This window comes from Lissotriton helveticus, chromosome 12 (assembly GCF_964261635.1).
Source record: "Lissotriton helveticus chromosome 12, aLisHel1.1, whole genome shotgun sequence".
NCBI classification, from domain to species: domain Eukaryota; kingdom Metazoa; phylum Chordata; class Amphibia; order Caudata; family Salamandridae; genus Lissotriton; species Lissotriton helveticus.
Window position 1 is genome coordinate 894174484 of NC_136073.1, and position 19506 is coordinate 894193989.

General features: G+C 47.9%; 1 protein-coding gene across 1 annotated transcript in view; it reads left to right on the forward strand.

Annotated features, from left to right (window-relative positions):
- LOC144798760 (polyamine-transporting ATPase 13A3-like) overlaps positions 1 to 19506 on the forward strand; it is a 376171-nt gene that overhangs the window by 118462 nt on the left and 238203 nt on the right. The window contains exons 7-8 of the mRNA XM_078669780.1: positions 9183 to 9252; positions 9932 to 10066. Coding sequence (XP_078525906.1) covers positions 9183 to 9252; positions 9932 to 10066 — 205 coding nt within the window. The remainder of the gene's footprint in view (positions 1 to 9182; positions 9253 to 9931; positions 10067 to 19506) is intronic.

Here is a 19506-nt window from a genome sequence, read left to right on the forward strand (position 1 = left end):
TTGTGGTCAGACCGCATATGTTCGTCTGCCCCTCGATTGGGATGGAACCTGTTACATTGCCTTCCTACTGCCACCAGTTTTTCTAGCCCCATCTGATTATCATAGAAACACACATCTAGTACACATTAGACATAGAAGGGAGATCGAGTCCCCAATTGTCGATCAAACTGAAACTGCCCTAGAACAATATACAGATTTCAATAGAGGTTTCTTCTTCTTTATAGGACCTATCCAGAATAGTAAGTTAATACGTAGATTAACCAGAACCCTTGAAGCAGTAGTGAATGAGACTACTTCTGCTCTAGGTAACTTAACCGAAGAACAATCTGCTATGAGATTTGTCGTGCTCCAAAATCGTCTCGTTCTTGACGTCATACTGGCCGATAGAGGAGGAGCATGTAGAGTCATCGGATCTAGTTGCTGCATTTTCATTCCTAATAACGCGCCGTCTGTTTATTCAGCTATAACCAGACTTCATAAAATTGCCCATCAGTTACACCAGAATCCAGGCACCTGGACATGGTCCGGTTGGTTCTGGAGTATAATTTCTGCCTGGGGATGGAAAGTATTGTCATTTCTAGGTATTGCAGTAGCGATCATATTCAGTTGCTGCCTCTGTATACAATGTGGCCCTGCGATTTGCGGCATTTGTGCTACATCTTGTATTCCTAGTCCCAAGTCCCGTCCTAGATCCCGTTCCAAGACAATTCGAGACGAGCAAATGATACTGTATGAAATGATAGATGGTATCATGAATATAGATGTTTCCTGATGGAAACGTAGTGACAAGGAGGGAATGTGGAAAAGTAAATTTTGCCATGTTCTGTGTCCCTACGTGTTCCCCATCTTATGCTATATGTGCATGATTAATATGCAATATGTATTCCCATGATCGATTAAAGACGCAATTACAGTTGTGTCCAACTCTAGTATGCCAGTTTCCAGTTCTCGTGAAAGCTACGAGTATTAGGCCTATGTAAAGTTATGTTGCCACGTTTTACAGTGTGCACGTTAATTCAGTAAAAGTCCCCGTTTCTAGGCCTCAAAAGGGCCCGGACACCAGATTCAGCTCCTGTCTCCTGAACCCTCTCCGAGGAGCGATACAGCCCCCACCTGTATCCCTGACCCTTCACTTACTTCCTGCCTCACAGTGCCCGGCTCGGCCTGGCTCTGCCTGCCAGTCTGCCAAGAGTATGTTATGATTCTAGTTATCAGTCCAGCTCTCCTTCTCTGCATTCCTAAGCTACTGAATCGCATCAATAGTTTCCGTCACAGTCTAGCTTTTATGTCTCCATGTAAGAGAAATACTGTATTAATGGTCATTTAATATTCCTCAACACGCACTACATGTAGAATAATGCATGCACCAGTCTTAGAGTCTGTTAGCCTTTACCCTGATAACTTTTGGATTCTATCAATATGTTCTCTAAACATCAGATACTAGATAGTGTTTAGGTACATGTCGCTCTGACTCTCCAGACTTCAGTCTCTTCTTCTAGCACAGAAGTCATAGCCCCCAGTTCCTCCTAGTAACACGTCATTGCCAGCTTGCGCGCACCACTAGGTTAGAGGTCCCGGCTCCTTAGGTAGCCCCCTCCATGTTTCCACCCCATTTATGGCATATTCTGTTACGTTTGCATCACATGTCTATGTATACGCCCTGTTCACGCCTCTTGTTACACCCACTTCAGTCTTATCTTTCGCGACTGTTACTAACTACGCCCACTGCTACGCCTACTGTATGAACTCTAATGCAATTGTTTTAGTATATATATGTTGTGCACTGTTATTAAAGTTAGCGCGCTCATCCCAGATCCTGCCCCGGCAGCTGCCGGGCCCTGCCATCCTATTCCCGTGCAGGTTGTCCTGTTGCTGTCCTTTATGCTGTATTAAAACCTGCAAACTCCAGCTACCTCGAATCTTGACTCTTATTTATTGAGCTATCTGTTATTGTATATCTAGTCAAAAATAGATCAGGTATTTAATTATTTATTTACCACACCTCGGTTTGCTTTGGCGGACGGCTTCACATACGACCGTGGTTGTCGTCTTCGCCCTTTTCCGATGTCACGTGAGCGTCGCACCCCCGTGGGTAAGTGTCGCCGTTTGTGCCCGGGGGCTGGGTCCTGGCCTACCGGGGGCGTGGACTCTCCGCGGGTGATGCGGCCCGCGTGTCGTCCTATCCACCATTTCCCGGTGTTGGGGCGTCGAGAGTCCAAATGGAGACATACGCGGCGCCTTTGCAGGCCTCGCTGGCGTCTCCTCCTTCCCTTCCCGGGGCGACGGCGGATCCTTCGCCTTGCACAGGGCCCTCCGGCGTCACAGGATGGCTTGGGGGAGCCTTGTCCGGTGACTCTGGATGTTGCAGCCATCCTGCCTGTATCGCTTTGTTCGCCCTATGTGTGGCAGGGTATGCTCAGATGTGAGTCCCTTGCTCACTTGGCCACTGGATTCAAGATAGCCTGGCTGATGAGGATTATGAATCCGAAACCGGTCCCAGGATGCTTGTTTCCGGTCCATGGAAGACATGGCTTGGCAGTTCGTGCTGGACTGTTCCCATGAGGCACAGGGTCAGACTGATTTGCATATGGCCATGTCTGAAATGGGGTGGCTGAGTGGGCTAAAGAATGGTGATGGATTAAACCCAGATCAGTTGACTGGGGGTGAGTGTTTGATTTGCTCAAACGGTCCGTCCATCATCCCCTTTTGTATCGCTTTGTTCGCCCTAAGTGTGGCAGGGTATGCTCAGACGTGAGTCCCTTGCTCACTTGGCCACTGGATTCAAGATCGCCTGGCTGATGAGGATTATGAATCCGAAACCGGTCCCAGGATGCTTGTTTCCGGTCCATGGAAGACATGGCTTGGCAGTTCGGGCTGGACTGTTCCCATGAGGCACAGGGTCAGACTGATTTGCATATGGCCATGTCTGAAATGGGGTGGCTGAGTGGGCTAAAGAATGGTGATGGATTAAACCCAGATCAGTTGACTGGGGGTGAGTGTTTGATTGGTTCGGATGCTCCGTCCATCACCACCCCCTTTTGTACCCCTTTTGTACCGCTTTTGGCTGCCATAAGTGTGGCAGGGTATGCTCAGACGTGAGTCCCTTGCTCACTTTGCCACTGGATTCAAGCAAGCCGGGCTGAAGACTGCTGTAATGCCAGAAACCGGTCCTCGGAAGCTTGTTTCCGGTCCAGGGAAGGCATGGCTTGGCAGTTCGGGCTGGACTGTTCCCATGAGGCACAGGGTCAGACTGATTTGCATATCGCCATGTCTGAACTGGGGTGGCAGAGTGGGCTAAAGAACGGTGATGGATTAAAGCCAAATCTTTTGCCTGGGTGTGAGTGTTTGATTGGTTCGGATGCTCCGTCCATCACAACCCCCTTTTGTACCGCTTTTGGCCGCCATAAGTGTGGCAGGGTATGCTCAGACGTGAGTCCCTTGCTCACTTTGCCACTGGATTCAAGCAAGCCGGGCTGAAGAAGGCTGTAATGCCAGAAACCGGTCCTCGGAAGCTTGTTTCCGATCCAGGGAAGGCATGGCTTGGCAGTTCGGGCTGGACTGTTCCCATGAGGCACAGGGTCAGACTGATTTGCATATAGCCATGTCTGAACTGGGGTGGCAGAGTGGGCTAAAGAATGGTGATGGATTAAACCCAGATCTTTTGACTGGGTGTGAGTGTTTGATTGATTCAGATGCTCCGTCCATCACCACCCCCTTTTGTACCTCTATGTTGGGGTGGCTTGGAGATTTGTTGTCCCTGTCTGTCTTGGAACTGGCCCCCTCCCTTGTTCAGGATGCGGGTGGTAGGTCTACTGCTTGGGCTGTGCCTTTTACGCATGTTCCTTGCCTCAGGGGCATGGGGGTGGGAGGCTGTATGTGCTGGCAGGGTGGCTGCACAGGGCTCTGTTTGTTCTTTTTTCTTTCCCTGCCTTTGGGCTTGCAGTGTTGACACTGCCCTTTGTGGTGGTGTTAGTCACCATTTCCTTTCCAATGTTTCTGGTCTTCGCACACTGTTCCCATGCTTCCTCAGTTTTTTACCTGGTGGTTCCGCGTTGTGGTGCGGAAAAGTTCTCCGAAGAAAACTGTTGTACGCCCGCCGGGTCGGGTCTTGTGTGACCTCTCTGACGTCACGTACACGGACGATGACTGGGCGGGGTCGCGTGATGCCGCCCCGGCGCGCAGGAATGCTGTGGCAAAAAAGTTTCTGGATCTCACGCCTGGGGATAATTCTACGTGAAGGAATCTGCGGCTTGAATCGTCTCTACCAGATAATCCATTACCGAAGGTAAGTAACTCGTACACCTGGACCAGTTCTGCTGCCTTTTCCCAACCCGAGCAGATGTCTGTCTGCACCAGGCCAACGTCATTCTATGAAATGACCGAGGCACAGCCAGTAGTGACTAAATTGGACCTTCAGCTTCTTTAACAATGCCAGGATTATTAGAGGCTGGAGGTCTTTGTGGGAGGACGTGCAGAATGTTCTCCTTGATGATGATGAAGAGGAGGTGGACATTTGGTTCTCTTCCCACTATAAGGATGAAGGACTTTGCTTAGGCCTTTGGCATGTCGGTGGATTATGCACCTACCCAGAAACTGAGCTGAACTCCTCTCCTGGCCCACCAACAGAAAAAAGCACCTCTTCTGCTGAGGTGTTAGATTTGCAGCTACTCGCTCCTGAGGCTAAATCTAGTTTACTAACTGAAATACTCCAGCCAAGGCCAGCTTTCTTGGAGCCTCTAGTGCCCTTAAATGAGGCACTGATGGAGGCCCTCATGCTCTCCTGTTCAACATCATGCTCTGACCTTGAAGTCAGTCAACCTAGTGGCCGTGTGACAGACAGGCCCTGAAAACAGTGATAGACTCTGTGCCTTGTTATTCAAGCCTCCACGGCAAAGTGATCCTGTCCTGAATACTTTTCCTTGTAATCCTCCAGGCAGGGACATTTTCTCAACAAAAGACTTTTAGTTGAAGTACCTTCAGGAGTTGGAACCTGAGAAACCCTCCCCCTACTTAGGATTGTTCTGGTATAAAACATTGCTGCAATTGGGGGGACATTTGTTCGAAATACACTTGACCTCTATCATGACCTCTTGCTCATTACCCCTCTAGTCGATGTTTGCCAGTGTTATGTGGCAGAGTTTGTTAGGATGAAATCTTCTACCCCAGTTGTGCTGTACCACCCCGCCATGTTTTCACTTGTCCCTGAAATGCGCCCTGTCTTTGTTTTTGGCTACAGTTTAATGGCTCCAAAATACTGAAAGATACCCTAGGATGGACACCCAGAATTGCTTAGTTTTGGATGGAGTGGGGGAGGGGGTGTCACCCTTTTAGGCTGAACCCTGAGAGGTGAGCTCCCCTACCCCTTTTTCTCTCATGGGAGCAGTGCTTGACCCCCACCGCATGAGTCCTGACTGGTGGCAGCATATTCATTGAGCTAAAGTCTTCAGTTGCACCCGGGAAGTTGTTTTCTGTCCATCCAACTTGAGTAAAGTGCAGAGGCTTGCGGCCGCTGGAGCCCCAGTCATTCTTCTTTGTTTATATTTGATATTCCTGAACATTACCCACTGGTATAGGTGGTATAATGCTTCATGAACAGTATGAGTGCATATGGCAAAGTGCAATGCAAGCATTAGATGCAGAGCTGTTGTCCGCTTAACAGTAACTGTCTGCGGACGTTTTCCATTTTCCAAGGATGGAGTTTGTAAGACTTCTGGCTGCTGCTTACAGATGATAAATACCCTCATCTTCCCACTTTATCTCTGCTTCCCTTTGTTTAATACCTGCGCGGAGTGCTGTCACATACATTATCACCACAGCGTCCCCTGAGAAAGGGTAACTGGGTCTCAGTAGAAGGCACTGGCCCCTGCCTGGAATCCAGGAAGAACCTCTCCATTCATAATCGTTCATTTGAACTAGAAGGAGGAGCTTAGTTCAGATTGGTACTAGACTGCTCTTTCCCCCTGTTCCCCGGTACTCCCCATCCCCTCCGCCACCCACCTGCTGATTTTGTGAACATCTTTTAGACCTGGACATAGATCACCCTTGTGCTCTCCGTGCTTCCTGCCACTTCATTCTGGCTAGGTCAAAGCCTGAAAGCCCTACTAGACTGCCCTGCTACCTTTCTTTTCAATCCACTCGAAAGTGACTTAAAGTTCTGGTACCCCTTGCCACAAGACTGAAGGGGACATGATGTAGAAAGTACCTCTGAGAGGTAGTCCTAATTATTTTTTTGCCTTAAGCAGCGCCTTCTGGGCATCATTTTCAGAACTTTCCGTTTTTGAACCCTTTCATAAAATGCTTTGGGGAGTTGTTAACTTTCCTCAAAATATTCCATGAACGGAGATAGAATAGTAAACATGCTTCCTGGACTACTTGGGGAGAGCTGCGCTTTCCTCAAATATTGTACGATTGAAGTTAGGATAATAAATGTGACCTTCCACACCCATTGCTGCTCTGAGTGAGCTTGTTGAGTCAACTGCTGCACATCTGCTGACGCTCTCAGATACCTTCCACAGTGGCTGATTTCTACGTCGGCTACCGTGCTCTCAGTGAATGAATTTATTTCATGGTGTCAACACTGTGCAACATTTTTGTATTGTCTCATGTACTTTGGTTTCCAGGTGCTGTTTCTGCTTATAATATTCATATAGGAGAGGTATGTTTACGTTATACACACACATCCTTGACGGGACATTGATGGCTTTATTGCAACTGATAAATGTCCTTGACTGATACTCAGTATGTATTGGGGATGTCCTGTAGGATCAGTTAGACTAAGTTATCAGTTTCCAGACAGTACGGAATCTGCGGACCATTTTATGCCTGAAATGGTGCTGCTGTTGATCCCTTCACAATCAAGGCACCAGGGACTTGTCTGGGTGATTGATGTGATCTACTTGCCACTGTACCCTCCCCACCTCTCCTTAATCACTTCAACATAGAGTATAAAACCCGACTTGGAACCTCTTTCCCTATCTTCATGACCAGCTCATCAATCATGTTCTATGTCACACACACTCCTTACTGGCACGACACCAAAGCATAGGTGCCCTTGATTTGCAAAGCGGTGCTCTGCTACACGCTTCACTCTTATGGACTACAGTAACCAACCAAGTGGAGTGTTACATAATAAAATATCAGAGGCAGTAGACCTTTACAACTTTTCACTGACTTGTACAAATAAGGAATGCAGAAAATGCAGAACTAGCCCAGATATACACACCGAGGAAAGTAAAGATTGTCATTTTGCAGAGTTGGTGGAAGAAACCTGACTTGTTGCTCTCTGAAGCTGGAAAAGATTTCAAGAAGGAAGACTCCAATAGGGTTATGGCACATCTTTATTTTAACAGTTTTATATAGTGCTGTATCACCGTTAATCTATTTGGGCGCTTTATATAGCAAACACCAAGAGGGAATCAAAATGAACAGGAAGTATGGGGGAATAGCTTGAGGGATAGGGGTGGTGGGGGGACAAGCAGCAGTTGGAAAAGGGAAGAAACATGGAAGATATTAAACTCATTTGCCGGTTCCAAGCATATGAAATATGAATATTGAATCTCAGTTCTGTCATTAGTGACTATTAGATCATTTACAGACCCCACTTGTTAATTAGACTTTGTTATGATATGTGTGGGTATTTGGCCATTCCAGAGCCTAAATAGTTGGAGTTGTCAGACCCGATGTGCCAATGTGAGCCCTGAAGATGGGAGCCTTTAAACCTTATCAGAATGCCAAGATGTTGTGTGTTTTTCTTATTTGAGGAAGGTGGGAGCTCCAGAAGCTTGAAAATGTGCCTGTATGGTTTGCGTACTTGGAAATATCTGAATTTCAGCGTTTCCAGTATGAGAACTCTTGCCTCTAGGTTGTCTGAAGCCTCCTGAAATGGTCAGGCGGTCAGTGAGTTGCCAGGTTTGCCATATAGTAGAGCTTTGAAGGTGAGGCAGTAGACTGTGAACTTGATCCTTGCCGCTAGAGATAGCCAATGACTATCCCTCAGGATTGGAGAGATGTGATCAGCCTTTTTTCTCTCTGCATAAGGTGCCTTGTGGAATGGAAAACTGCCTTTAGGAGGGACAGTGTGGTTGCTGGTAGGACTGACATTGTCTTAGTCTATTCTGAATGTACTTGGATAACTCTTTCAAGACCTCAACCAGAGAAGACCTCCAGCAAAGAGCCCCTTGCGGGGCCCGTTGGGCATTGCAGCACTGGCCCAACAAGGAGCTGCCCTATGATGAAGCACGACGCCCTTCGGGGTGTGTGATGGCTCTTGCTTCTTATTGGAGCAATCACACATTCTCTCTTTTTAGCACCTGGTTGTAACTTCCATACCATCCTCATTCCCCCCTTTCTCCCTCACCCCCCTTTTTTCCTCCCCCCCCCCCCCCACACCCCTTTTTTTCTTCCCCCCCCCACACACACACATAGGAACAGAATACTCTTTTTGTTTTTCTCTCACTAAGGCCAAACTTTGGCCTCGCCAGAAGCGACTGCTGACTCTTGATGCTCGGCAGGTAAATCTCCCACCCAAGGAGTGACAGTAGAAGTCAAATCAAACCCGAAAAATGAGGGTGATTGCTAATGCCCTCATCAAGTGATACTGTTAATTTCCATGATCTGCTGCCAGTGTATTGTCCAAAACTAAAGCCATCTTAGAAATGGCATTGCTGACCTAACAGAGTGACGAAGACTAATATGCTGTGGACCAGCACAGAGTTCAATCCTCCAAAGCAATAAGATGGATAAGGGAAGCATTGAAGGAAAGGGCAGATTAGAAAAAGTCTAAAATGGAGGATGCTCTTGCTGACCTTCCTTAACATTGTGAGCGATGTAAAGTTAATGGAGTAAAAAGTAATAACTGTAAAACTACAGACACATTGATAAAGGGCTTTGCCACTCGCAATAAACCATCCTATCATCCTTTCCCTTCCTCCCGTGAGCCCCAGTCCAATTTTTTAGTCTTAGACAGTCCTGTGCTTCACTTAATCTAGTTTTCACCTCTAATAAAGTACAAAGCAGTAATCACAAAATGTTAAGTGCTTTATTCCTTTTTGTCTCTGTATTTTAATTCATCATATGTGGTCATAGAATATAAATTGTTTTTGAGATGTCTGGTATGAAAGCAATGTTTCCAAAATTAAAAGAAATTGACTACTTTGCGAAACATTTGCTTCTCTCTTCTACAGCAAGCTGTTCTATGGCGCTAACCAGATCGAAGTGAAAGTGCCTTCTATCCCCAAACTTCTCATCAAAGAGGTGAGAGCGATCTGGGGTCATTGTGGGGGGAGGTTTCTGTGCTTCTCAAGATTATTGCATGGCAGGTTTACACGCCAACTATATAGTGGTGTATGCTGTGATTGATTTTGCCTGTTTTAAAGCTGCCTGCTGCCTCTTGGTATTAAGATTGTGTGCTGTTCCACACAGGATATGTAGATTGTGCTCTATTACCTTCATGTATGGAACATGTACTGTCTACGTTTGGGTGTATGCAAGGCATACTTGTTCTGACATGTTCTATTGAGTGTGGTGTTACTTACTGGATCTATTGGTTGGGTGCTGGTGCCTCCTTGGTATGTAGTTTATTGCTGTTGCTCTTGGTTCCCTAATCGTATGATGAGTGTATTATCTATGCTTATTACTTCCAAATATTTTCATTTGTATGTTATACTGTCATCTCCTGGATGTATATTTGTGTGCTGTTGTTGCTTTGCTCTTTTTGCTGTTGCCTCTTAAATACATGGTTTTCTGTAATATACGTAACAGGGATGGGAGAGATCCCACTCATGAGGGCCTTGGTGTATTGACTATATACTTTGCTTCCTGAGTCTGCAGATTGCCACTGGGTGCATTGGTTCTGTCCTGCTACTTCCTGAGTGTTGTCAGTTGTGTTCTTTCATTGTGTGTTTTGATTGCATTCTATGCTACTGTCTTCTAGGTTTTAAATCCATTCTACATCTTCCAAGTCTTCAGTATGGTCCTGTGGTCCTTAGATGATTATTACCTGTACGCAGCAGCCATCTTGTTTATGTCCATGGTGTCCGTCTGTACCTCCCTCTACACTGTCAGAAAGGTAAGGGGCATCTGGTTCTCAAAGTCTGCTGTCCAAATTAAGTAGTTGTGTTTCTTAAATGTCAGCGCTTCGTGCCAGACTGTTGAATGAATAAGATGTTCATAGCTGGTGAGCGATGACCTGAATCAACTCAGCCAACTGAAGCTGAAGGAGGAATTCCTTCTTATTCCCCACCCCTCCCTCTAGTGTATATGATGTAATCATAGTGATCAAGAGGCATTATTTCAATAGGCAGAGGATTTTCTTGTTCATACTGCAGAAAAGCTATGTTTAAAAGATATCATGTCCGGTTGTATGGAACATAAAATGTTTGTATGTTCCTGTGTCCAATGTGTGTTTGAAAAATCTGGACGCATCAAGTCGTAGAATGGTTTAACCCGTTCTGCGTAATCTGGAATGTATGTTGTGATAAAACTTAGAAATCCAAATATAAATTACAGTCTTTTCAACGCTGTTGATGGGTGAAGTGGCGCACATTTCTCTAAAAAGTGTTTTTCAAGGCTTTTGCCCTCACTTGACAGCACCCAGCTATTCTAGAAAAAGGACTTTGCGGTGGGCAATTTACGTATATTCTTTTTTTAACTTCATTTGTAGTCCATGTGAGCAAATCCCAGATCTACTCTGACCGTCCACCTCTCTCTGAACCTTTATCAGATGACTCCTGAAACTAACGAGATGACTGTGTTTCTGTATCCTGATACCTGTTAGGTGGTCTAATATGTTCACGGTTTCAGAGATTATATAGTTTTTCAGTGGCTTCTTGTTGAAGAGACCCACCTGTGATTTTGTTGTCATGTTTATGCGATTGCCAGAAATTACTCCCTTCTTGTTTTTCAAGGAGTTTCTAGTGGCCTCTGACTTAGCTGGCACACAAAATAATTAATTTTAATGTACTCGATGGAGGCATACTGACCTCAGTCCTATGCCAAAAACTATAGTGTATATTATTCCAATGCGCAGAGCCTATAAGGTAAATAGGAACTACACTACACTCATGCCCAGAGAGGAAAAGGAGTCTACTCTAGATATTTCCTTGTTTTGAAAAAAAAACAAGCAAACACGTTCAGACCTATTCTAGATCTCCGATCTCTGAACAAGTTCATGCAAAAGGAGAAGTTTCGTATGTTGGCGCTCCATCAAATATTTCCACATCTAAGGAAAGGAGATTGGATGTGTTCGGTGGATCTCCAAGATGAATACTTTCACATTCCAATTGCCCACGACATCGCAAGTTCCTGCGATTCATGGTAGGTGCAAAGCATTACCAGTTCAGAGTCCTACCGTTCAGCCTCAAATCTGCCCCACGGGTATTCACAAAATGCACGGCAGTGGTAGTGGCAGCATTACATCGCCAAGGCCTGTTTGTGTATCGATACCTGGCTGACTGGCTTTTGAAGGGATCATCTCCTCACTTGGTGTAGAACCACTAGCACATCTGCCTAGATCTCCTTGACCGATTGGGCCTTCATGTGAACGTGGACACATCAGTTAGTCGGCCCAATCAATTGCTCCACTATCTGGGTGCCACCTGGGACTCTGGCCTAGGAAAAGTGTTTCCTTCAGAGGAGAGACTGTTATCAATGAGAAACAAATGCAATATCATCCTTCAAGCACATCAGCTATCAGTAAGGCAATTGGCGTCTCTACTGGGGTCGATGGCCGCTTGCATTTTTCTCATACCCAACTCCAGATTGAGAAGGAGACCGTTGCAGCAGGATCTGGAGGACAAATGGGACTAATCTTCGGATCATTGGGAAGACCAAATTCTCCTCTCTCAAGCAGCGAAGAAGTCCATTCTCTGGTGGACTCAGCCAAAGAATCTTCTAGTGGGAGTCCCATGCCATCAACCTCTGCCAAAACAATCCCTGATCACAGATGCGTCTCTTCAGGGATGGGGAGCGCATCTGGGTCAACTGCAGACTCAGGGCAGATGGACCAGCAAGGAGCAGACCTATCATATCAATATGTTAGAACTGCGGGCGGTTCATTTGGCCCTCAAGGCATTCCATCCGTCGATTCAGTCCGAGTCGATTCTGATACAAACGGACAATACAACCACCATGTATTACTTAAACAAACTAGGTGGAACACACTCTCGTCCTCTGTCTCTGGAATCTTAAGTGATCTGGCACTGGCGTCTGGCCAGAAACCTCTTGATCACAGCAGTGCATCTGCCAGGAGAATAGAACGAGCGAGCAGACGCTCTCAGTTGACACTTCGAAGAACAAGAAGACTGGCTGCTCAACGTCGAGGTGGTGGCGGACATTTTTCATCAATGGAGTCGTCCTTCCATCGACCTCTGTGCAGACGATCTAAACAGAAAATGCCACGCCTTTGCGTCCAGATTTTACCGACCAGAAACGAGAGGAAATGCTCTTTTGAAAGACTGGTCCGAGGTGTTTGCATACGCCTTTCTGCCCCTTCCTCTCACCCTGAAGGTGGTGACCAAGCTCATCCGATCCAGGATGAAGATGATCCTGATAGCACCAGACTGACCTCGCCAATGGTGGTATCCGGACCTATTACAGCGCTTGATCTGTCCGCACAGGAGACTTCCGTGCAGGCCGGACCTAGGGACATTATCTTTGCTCCTGAGGCGGAAAGCTGGGAGCTAGATCTAGCGGTACGAATCTATTTTAAATTGCGTCTCATTGCCACTGCACCGTTTTTATTAAAATTGTTGTTTTCCCCCACCTTGTGTGCACCCCTTTCCCTTTGAGCGTGTAGGCTCACCTTCATTTTGCCACTTCAGGGACCGAGCGTTATCTTAGCTTTTCAGCCGATTAGGAGCTGAAAGCTATTGAGGGGCCGACTACTTTGGCGGCCATCTTGGGGAGGAGCAGGTTGCTGCTCTAGTGGTTGGGAGGAAGCGCTTGATACGACGCGCTAAAGCGGATAAATTGAGACGGCCTTTCCTACGCGCAGCGTCCGCGCCGACCTGCGCCAAAGGAGCGCCTAAGGAAAGCCCGTCTGTGCCCGTCCGTGCCAGGCCGGGCTAGGACGGGCTAGGACGTGGATAGTGACGTGGAGAATGGCACTCCCTGTACTGGAAAAACTTAGCTACAGTGGCGAGCAGCTGCAAGCTATGAGAGGTTGCGGGACCGATATATGTCTCAGACCTTCCCTTTTAGAGGAGGTACGGATTTCCTGCGCTCACTGCACTCGTAGTGGGCTAGCGAACGGTAAAACCAAATCTTACTCATTTGCCTTAATAAATTGTCGGTCCCTTCCGAAGCACGCGGTGGAAATTCACCTGCTTTTGGAGGAGAGAGACCTAGATGCCCTTTTTTTTTTGAACGAGACGTGGCTTAATGAGGCATCCGATCTGGACATAGTTAGGGCTTTACCAGCTAGCTATTCTATCTGTAGGATGGACCATCAAAAGGGTCGAGGAGGAGGAGTGGCTATCATTTATAAGAACACATTTCTATGTAGAACATCTGAAAGCCCTCTTGCGGACTGTGAGAGCCTAGGATTTTCCATTTCTTTCTCCCCCATATGTACTCTCTCTGGTATTCTGGTCTATAGGCCACCGGGAGCATATAACAGTTTCTGCAACAACCTCCTCGACAAGATCTCCCTCTCCATCAGTAGTATCCCTAATTTCTCCATCATGGGTGACCTTAATATACAGCTTGATAACTCGGAGACTTCTGCATCGCAACATCTAGTGGACACCCTAGGGGTAGTCCAACTTAAACAAATTGTCTCTGGACCAACGCACTCAGCAGGTCACTTAGTCGACCACTTCTTTACTAACCTGGGTAATATCAGCAGTGATCAGCCCATCTTTGTTCCTTGGTCGGATCATGCTCTGCTCTCATTTGTCTGGTCCCCACCTGTTCAAAGTCATTTAGCTAGCCTTTCAAAGAAGTCAAGCCGAACATGGTCGAAGCTATCCGCGGAGGAATGGGAAGTCGCCTTGAAGAGGTATCCCCTGGTCCTTCACGACAATCCCGTCATCGCCAACGCTGCCTTCAATAACTGGCTAGATATTACCTTAGATTCCACCCTGCCCAAGAAAAAAGTGTGCCATCGGTCTGGCCCTAATAAGAAGCCGTGGTATTCTGGGGCATTAAAGGGTCGTAAACAATGTTGCAAACGGGCTGAAAGGAAATGGAGGAAAGATTTTTCAGTCGTCAGTAAAAATTAATACAGATTAGCGCTAAGAACATATAAGAACCAATTAAAAAATGCGCAATCGGTGTATTTCCAGGAAAAGATCTCGGACGCAGCTAATATGCCTAGGGAAATCTTTAAAATATTTCAATCCTTGGTCTCCTCCCCCCCGCTCCTCCCCCCCCCCCCTTTCCATTAATGCCTCCCCTGACCCCCAGAAACGATGTGACGACCTTGCCTCCTTTTTTGCTGCCAAGGTGACTAACATCTACTCTGGATTTCTCACAGGAGTCCAGCCCCCTGTCCCGATGGAGACTGGAGACCAGGGGATTAACCACCTTACCCCCTGTCCTACTAAGGTTTTGGACTGGATGACTGCCTCATTCTTGAAGCTAAATGGGTCCAAAACCGACATCATGCGGCTAGGATATAAAGCTCCCATTAACCTGGACCCCTGGTGGCCAAACTGCCTGGGCCCTCCTCCCACCCCAAAGACCCAAATTAAAAGCCTTGGGGTCTGGCTGGACTCCACCTTGGGATTTCAAGTGCAGGCAAAAAAAGTTGCTGCGACCTGCTACGGTCTGCTCTGGGTCCTCAGGAAGGTCCTGACTTTTCTTCCGTTTGAGGCCAGACACGTGCTGGTCCAGTCGTTGATCCTCTCCCGGCTGGATTATGCAAATGCCGTTTATCTTGGGGCCCCAGCAGGATCTATTCAATTATTGCAATCTGTGCAGAACTGCGCAGCACGGTTACTCATGAACGTTCCCAGACGCAGCTCGGCGAAGGCCTCACTTCGGTCTCTCCATTGGCTGCCGATACAGGAAAGGATCCTGTTTAAAACCATGTGCATGGCACACAAGTCCATTTCCAATAATGGCCTGGCCATTCTTTGCCCCCTGTTTCGCCGTCAGCAATCTCTTAGATCCTTGAGATCCAACCAGCATAATTTGCTGGCAGTCCCAAGGGTGAAGTGGGCACGCATGGGCGGTCGCCAACTCTCTCTCCAAGCAGACAAGTTTTGGAACACACTACCTGACAACATCAGGCTTGATTCTAATCATCTGGCCTTCAGGAAGCTACTGAAGACATTCCTGTTTCATTGAGTGTCTTTACTTTTGTTCTTGGGTCTTACAGCGCTGGGATGCCTGAGGGTAGCCATGGGCTATAGAAGAGCGTACTCATTCATTCATTCACCTTCTGACCAATATGGGAGGGAAGATTCTGCACCCCAGCCTTCCCTCGCTGAGCTTGGCAGCATGGCTCCTGAGGTCCTCCAGAACAGATATTTGAACCTCCCTCAGGACTGCATTGGCATTTTGAGGGAGTCAAAGAGACCATCCACAAGAACGTCTTACTCTTTTAAATGGAAAAGATTTTACTTTTGGTGTATGCGTAATGGTTGGAGTCGGATTAGCGGCAGGAAGAGGTCATCTTGCTGTATCTGCTATACTTGGCCAAATCTGGTTTGAAATACACGTCCATAAAAGTGCATTTGGCGGCCATTACAGCATATAGAAAATCACCTAACCAACCTTCTTTCTTTCAATTTCAGGTGGTCAAGGACTTCTTTCAGGGGTTGAAGAAGGTTTATCCCCCTGTCCGACCTCCTTCTCCTCCTTGGGAGTTGAATCTAGTTTTGTCAAAATTGATGGATCCTCCTTTCGACCCCATTCATAAGGCCACATTACAACACCTTACATGGAAAGTAGCTTTTCTGGTGGCTATTACATCAGCACGCACAGTGAGCGAAATCCAAGCACTCTGTTCTAGGGAACTGTATACGGTTTTCCATTACAATAGGGTTGTTTTGAGAACTCACCCTTCTTTCCTACCCAAAGTGGTTTATGACTTCCATGTCAATCAGACAATTTATCTACCCTCTTTTTTCCAAATCTTGCTACACCAGCAGAAAGGTCTCTTCACTCATTAGACCTCAAGAGGGTTCTCAAATTCTATTTGGAGGGAATAAAATCCATCAGAAAGGCTGATCAATTGTTTGTAAACTACGGCTCTGTTAGAACAGGCTTTCCAGCCTCCAAACGATCCATTGTAAGGTCGATAGTGTCCTGTATTAAATTGGCTTACCAATTAGTGGACAAGCCTCTCTTAGCCTCCCCTAAAGCTCACTCTACTAGGGGCAAGGATGCTACAATAGCTTTCTTACACAATGTACCGATGGCCGAGATTTGCAAGGCTGCAACTTGGAAATCGGTTCATACATTTACCAGGCATTACTGTCTGGATTCTGACTCCAGAGCGGATACCAAAGTAGGCCAGGCCTCCTTGAGGAATCTGTGCCAATGCTAGCTTAATTGGAGTCTTTGTAATGGGTTTTCTAACAATGTATCTTTATTGTACACTTGTCCGCAGGATGAGGGGATGGGCTCGCTATTCTATTCATGTGCTTATGACTATTGATGAGGATCCCCTGGAAGAGAACTAGGATTACATCTAAGTAACTTATCCTTACTCCTGCTGCTTCCTTGCACTGAAGGAGGACAGAGGCCTTTGTCCTGTTTTGAAGCTTTCTCCTCTTAATATTCCAGACGTTTACGCTGGCCCAGGCCCTTTTTGTCCTAAACCCTTAAGACAGGATGGTGGCGGGGAACCTACAGGGCTGGTTTCACATTCCCGCCCTGCAGGCGATACCTGTGGTACACAGTAGGCCAGAAGCATTTTCAGTTCATAGTTCTTCCCTCTGGTCTCACTAGTGCTCCTCGCGTGTTCACAAAGTGATGGTGGTGGTCGCAGCACACTTTCGGAGATTGGGGGGGGGAGGGGTTGGTGGTGGTATCAGACTTCCCTTACTTAGGAGACTGACTGCTGGAGGTGGGTTCGCTCCAGTCAGTTGTCAACCACCTCCAAATGACTGCGAACCTCCTGGTTCGAGGCATGTGGGCTGCTGAATTCATAGCTATAGTATAGATCGCCGCCTAGTGTTGGGTCCGAATGATTGCACATTGTTGTCCTGGAAGAGTCTTCGAAGTATCACGAGATAGGTGGCTCCTCCCCTGGACTACAGTGCGCATGGGCATCGACTCCATCCTCAGATTGTTTTTTTCCGCCATTGGGTTCGGATGTAATTTCGTTATCTCTAGTTCGGAATCAACATAAACTTTTCGAGGCCCGAAGGCCTTTTTCAAACCGTCGGTATTGTTTGCGTTCGGTGCCCAGTTCTGTTCCAACTCAGTTCCCGAGTTGGATATCCAGGGAGTCGCGTGACTCTTCGGTGATCGAGGCCCAGTCGACGCAGCAAGACTTTCGGCGACACGACATGGAACGGAGCCCGTTCAAGAAGTGTCCCGTGTGTGGATCGAAGTATCCCCACATCGACGTCCACCCGGTGTGCAACAAGTGCCTGTCGCCGGACCACGATGAAGCCAGCTGTATGGCTTGTTCCAGGTTTCGTTCGAAGAAGACGATTCGGCTTCGGCGCGCGGCGCTCATGGAGGCCCGGCAGTCGGCACCGGTGGACATCTTTGACGACGATGAAGCAGACGAACACGAAGTTCAGATGCAGATTTCACCTCCAGCGGAGGAAATCGACTACGACTATGACGCGGATGTCGAAGGCCTAGAAGTGGAAGAAGTCGTTGACAAGGTAGGAGACGACAATGAGGCCTATGGGGCCATGGAAGATAGCTCGGAGGAAGAGCTATGCCCCGTTCGAACAATTACAAAGGCTCAGGTCGAGGGATCGCCACACGGCCTTACCCAAGACCTTATACCAGGATCCACTGCCCCGCCTTCAGGCCCAGCTACGGACACTTCGGCGGAGCCGCCATTGTCAAAACCGAAAGTGAAACCATCGGTGTCGCCAAAAACGAAAGTGGTTGAGACGCCATCGACACCGAAGCCTTCTGCTCCTCTATCAACACCCTCGTCTTCCGAGGTGTCGGGGCAACCCAAGCCGAAGAAAGCTATCGACTTGGTGAAGTCGGGCAAAGGCGTCCAGCCGAGGATGGTCAAGGATGTCGAGCCAAAGTCCAAGAAGGGCGTCGAGCCGGGGGTCAAGCAAGGGCGTCGAGCCCAACTCCAAAAAGGGCGTCGAGCCGAAGTCAAGCAAGGGCGTCGAGCCGAAGACTGGGGTCCCGAAACCAGTAATCCAGGCCGCCGAGCCGAAACAGCCGGCGTCGACGTCTGCTGCCACGGAAGGAGGGCGTAGCGCCCCGAAGAAGGATGCTCCTACGCCTCGGCCAGAAAAGCCCAAGTCATCGACGCTCGAGTCTTCACATGTTAGTGGACCGAGATCGTCTGTCGGGTCGACAAAACCGTCCTCTTCCTTTACGAAGCAGGTCTCGGACTTCATAAAACGTATCAGGGACAAGGCTTCGGCGGAGGAACCGAAGACACCTTCCACCCCGAAGCAGTCTGTCCCAACGCCAAAGTCTTCGACGCCAATCCTCTTCACGTTGCCGCCAAAAGTGGCACCGAAGGCCTTCGCACCATGATCGGTGCCCGAAGCGCACTTGCAGGGATCTGCGGGCTCGAAGCCAACTCACCCGGCTGGGAGCTTGAAGCATCAACCACCCTTGGTTGAGGAGCAGTCGGAGCATTTCATCGATGCCGACACCGGGAAGCTTACGCTTTACAAGAGAAAGATCACGGCGACACAGCCTTTGGAGTCATACACAATTCCTCTAAAGCGCAAAAAGCCTGCTTCAGATTCACCAGTCTTGGTCGAGCCACTAGTTCCTCGGACTCCAAGAGTTGCCACACCCTCACCCACTTATTCGGATGTGGAGGATGCTGGGGATGAGGATGAGGAATACAACTTTCATGCCAACACGGATCCTGATGAACAACAGGACTCATGGGCAGGGGCAGGAGACCAAGGGGGATCAGCACACCGCCCATGACCCTCAGGTGTACAACGTCAAGACCTCTCCCACTGAGGATTCTGCGGCATTCAATGCTTTAATTGAGAGGGCGGCTAAGAACCATGACGTTCAGCTGCATGCTGACCCTGTTGAGGTGGACTTCCTCTTTGACACTTTTTCCACAACTGAAAAGACTGTAAAGACTCTCCCAATGCTGAAGGGGGTCCTTAAGCATGCTGCGGACATTTTTAAGGAACCCACGCGGTCAAGGGTAGTCGACCCTAGAATTGAAAAAAAATACAGACCGGCACCTGGCGATCCTACCTACATCAAGGGCCAGTTGCCATTGGACTCTCTAGTCGTTTCTAATGCCCGCAAAAGGGCAAATTCGCAAACCACTGGTGAAGCTCCTCCCCCGGACAAGGAATCCAAAGTGCTGGAGGCATCAGGAAAGAGAGTAGCAGCTCAGCCGGCCAATATCTGGCGTATCTCTAACACGCA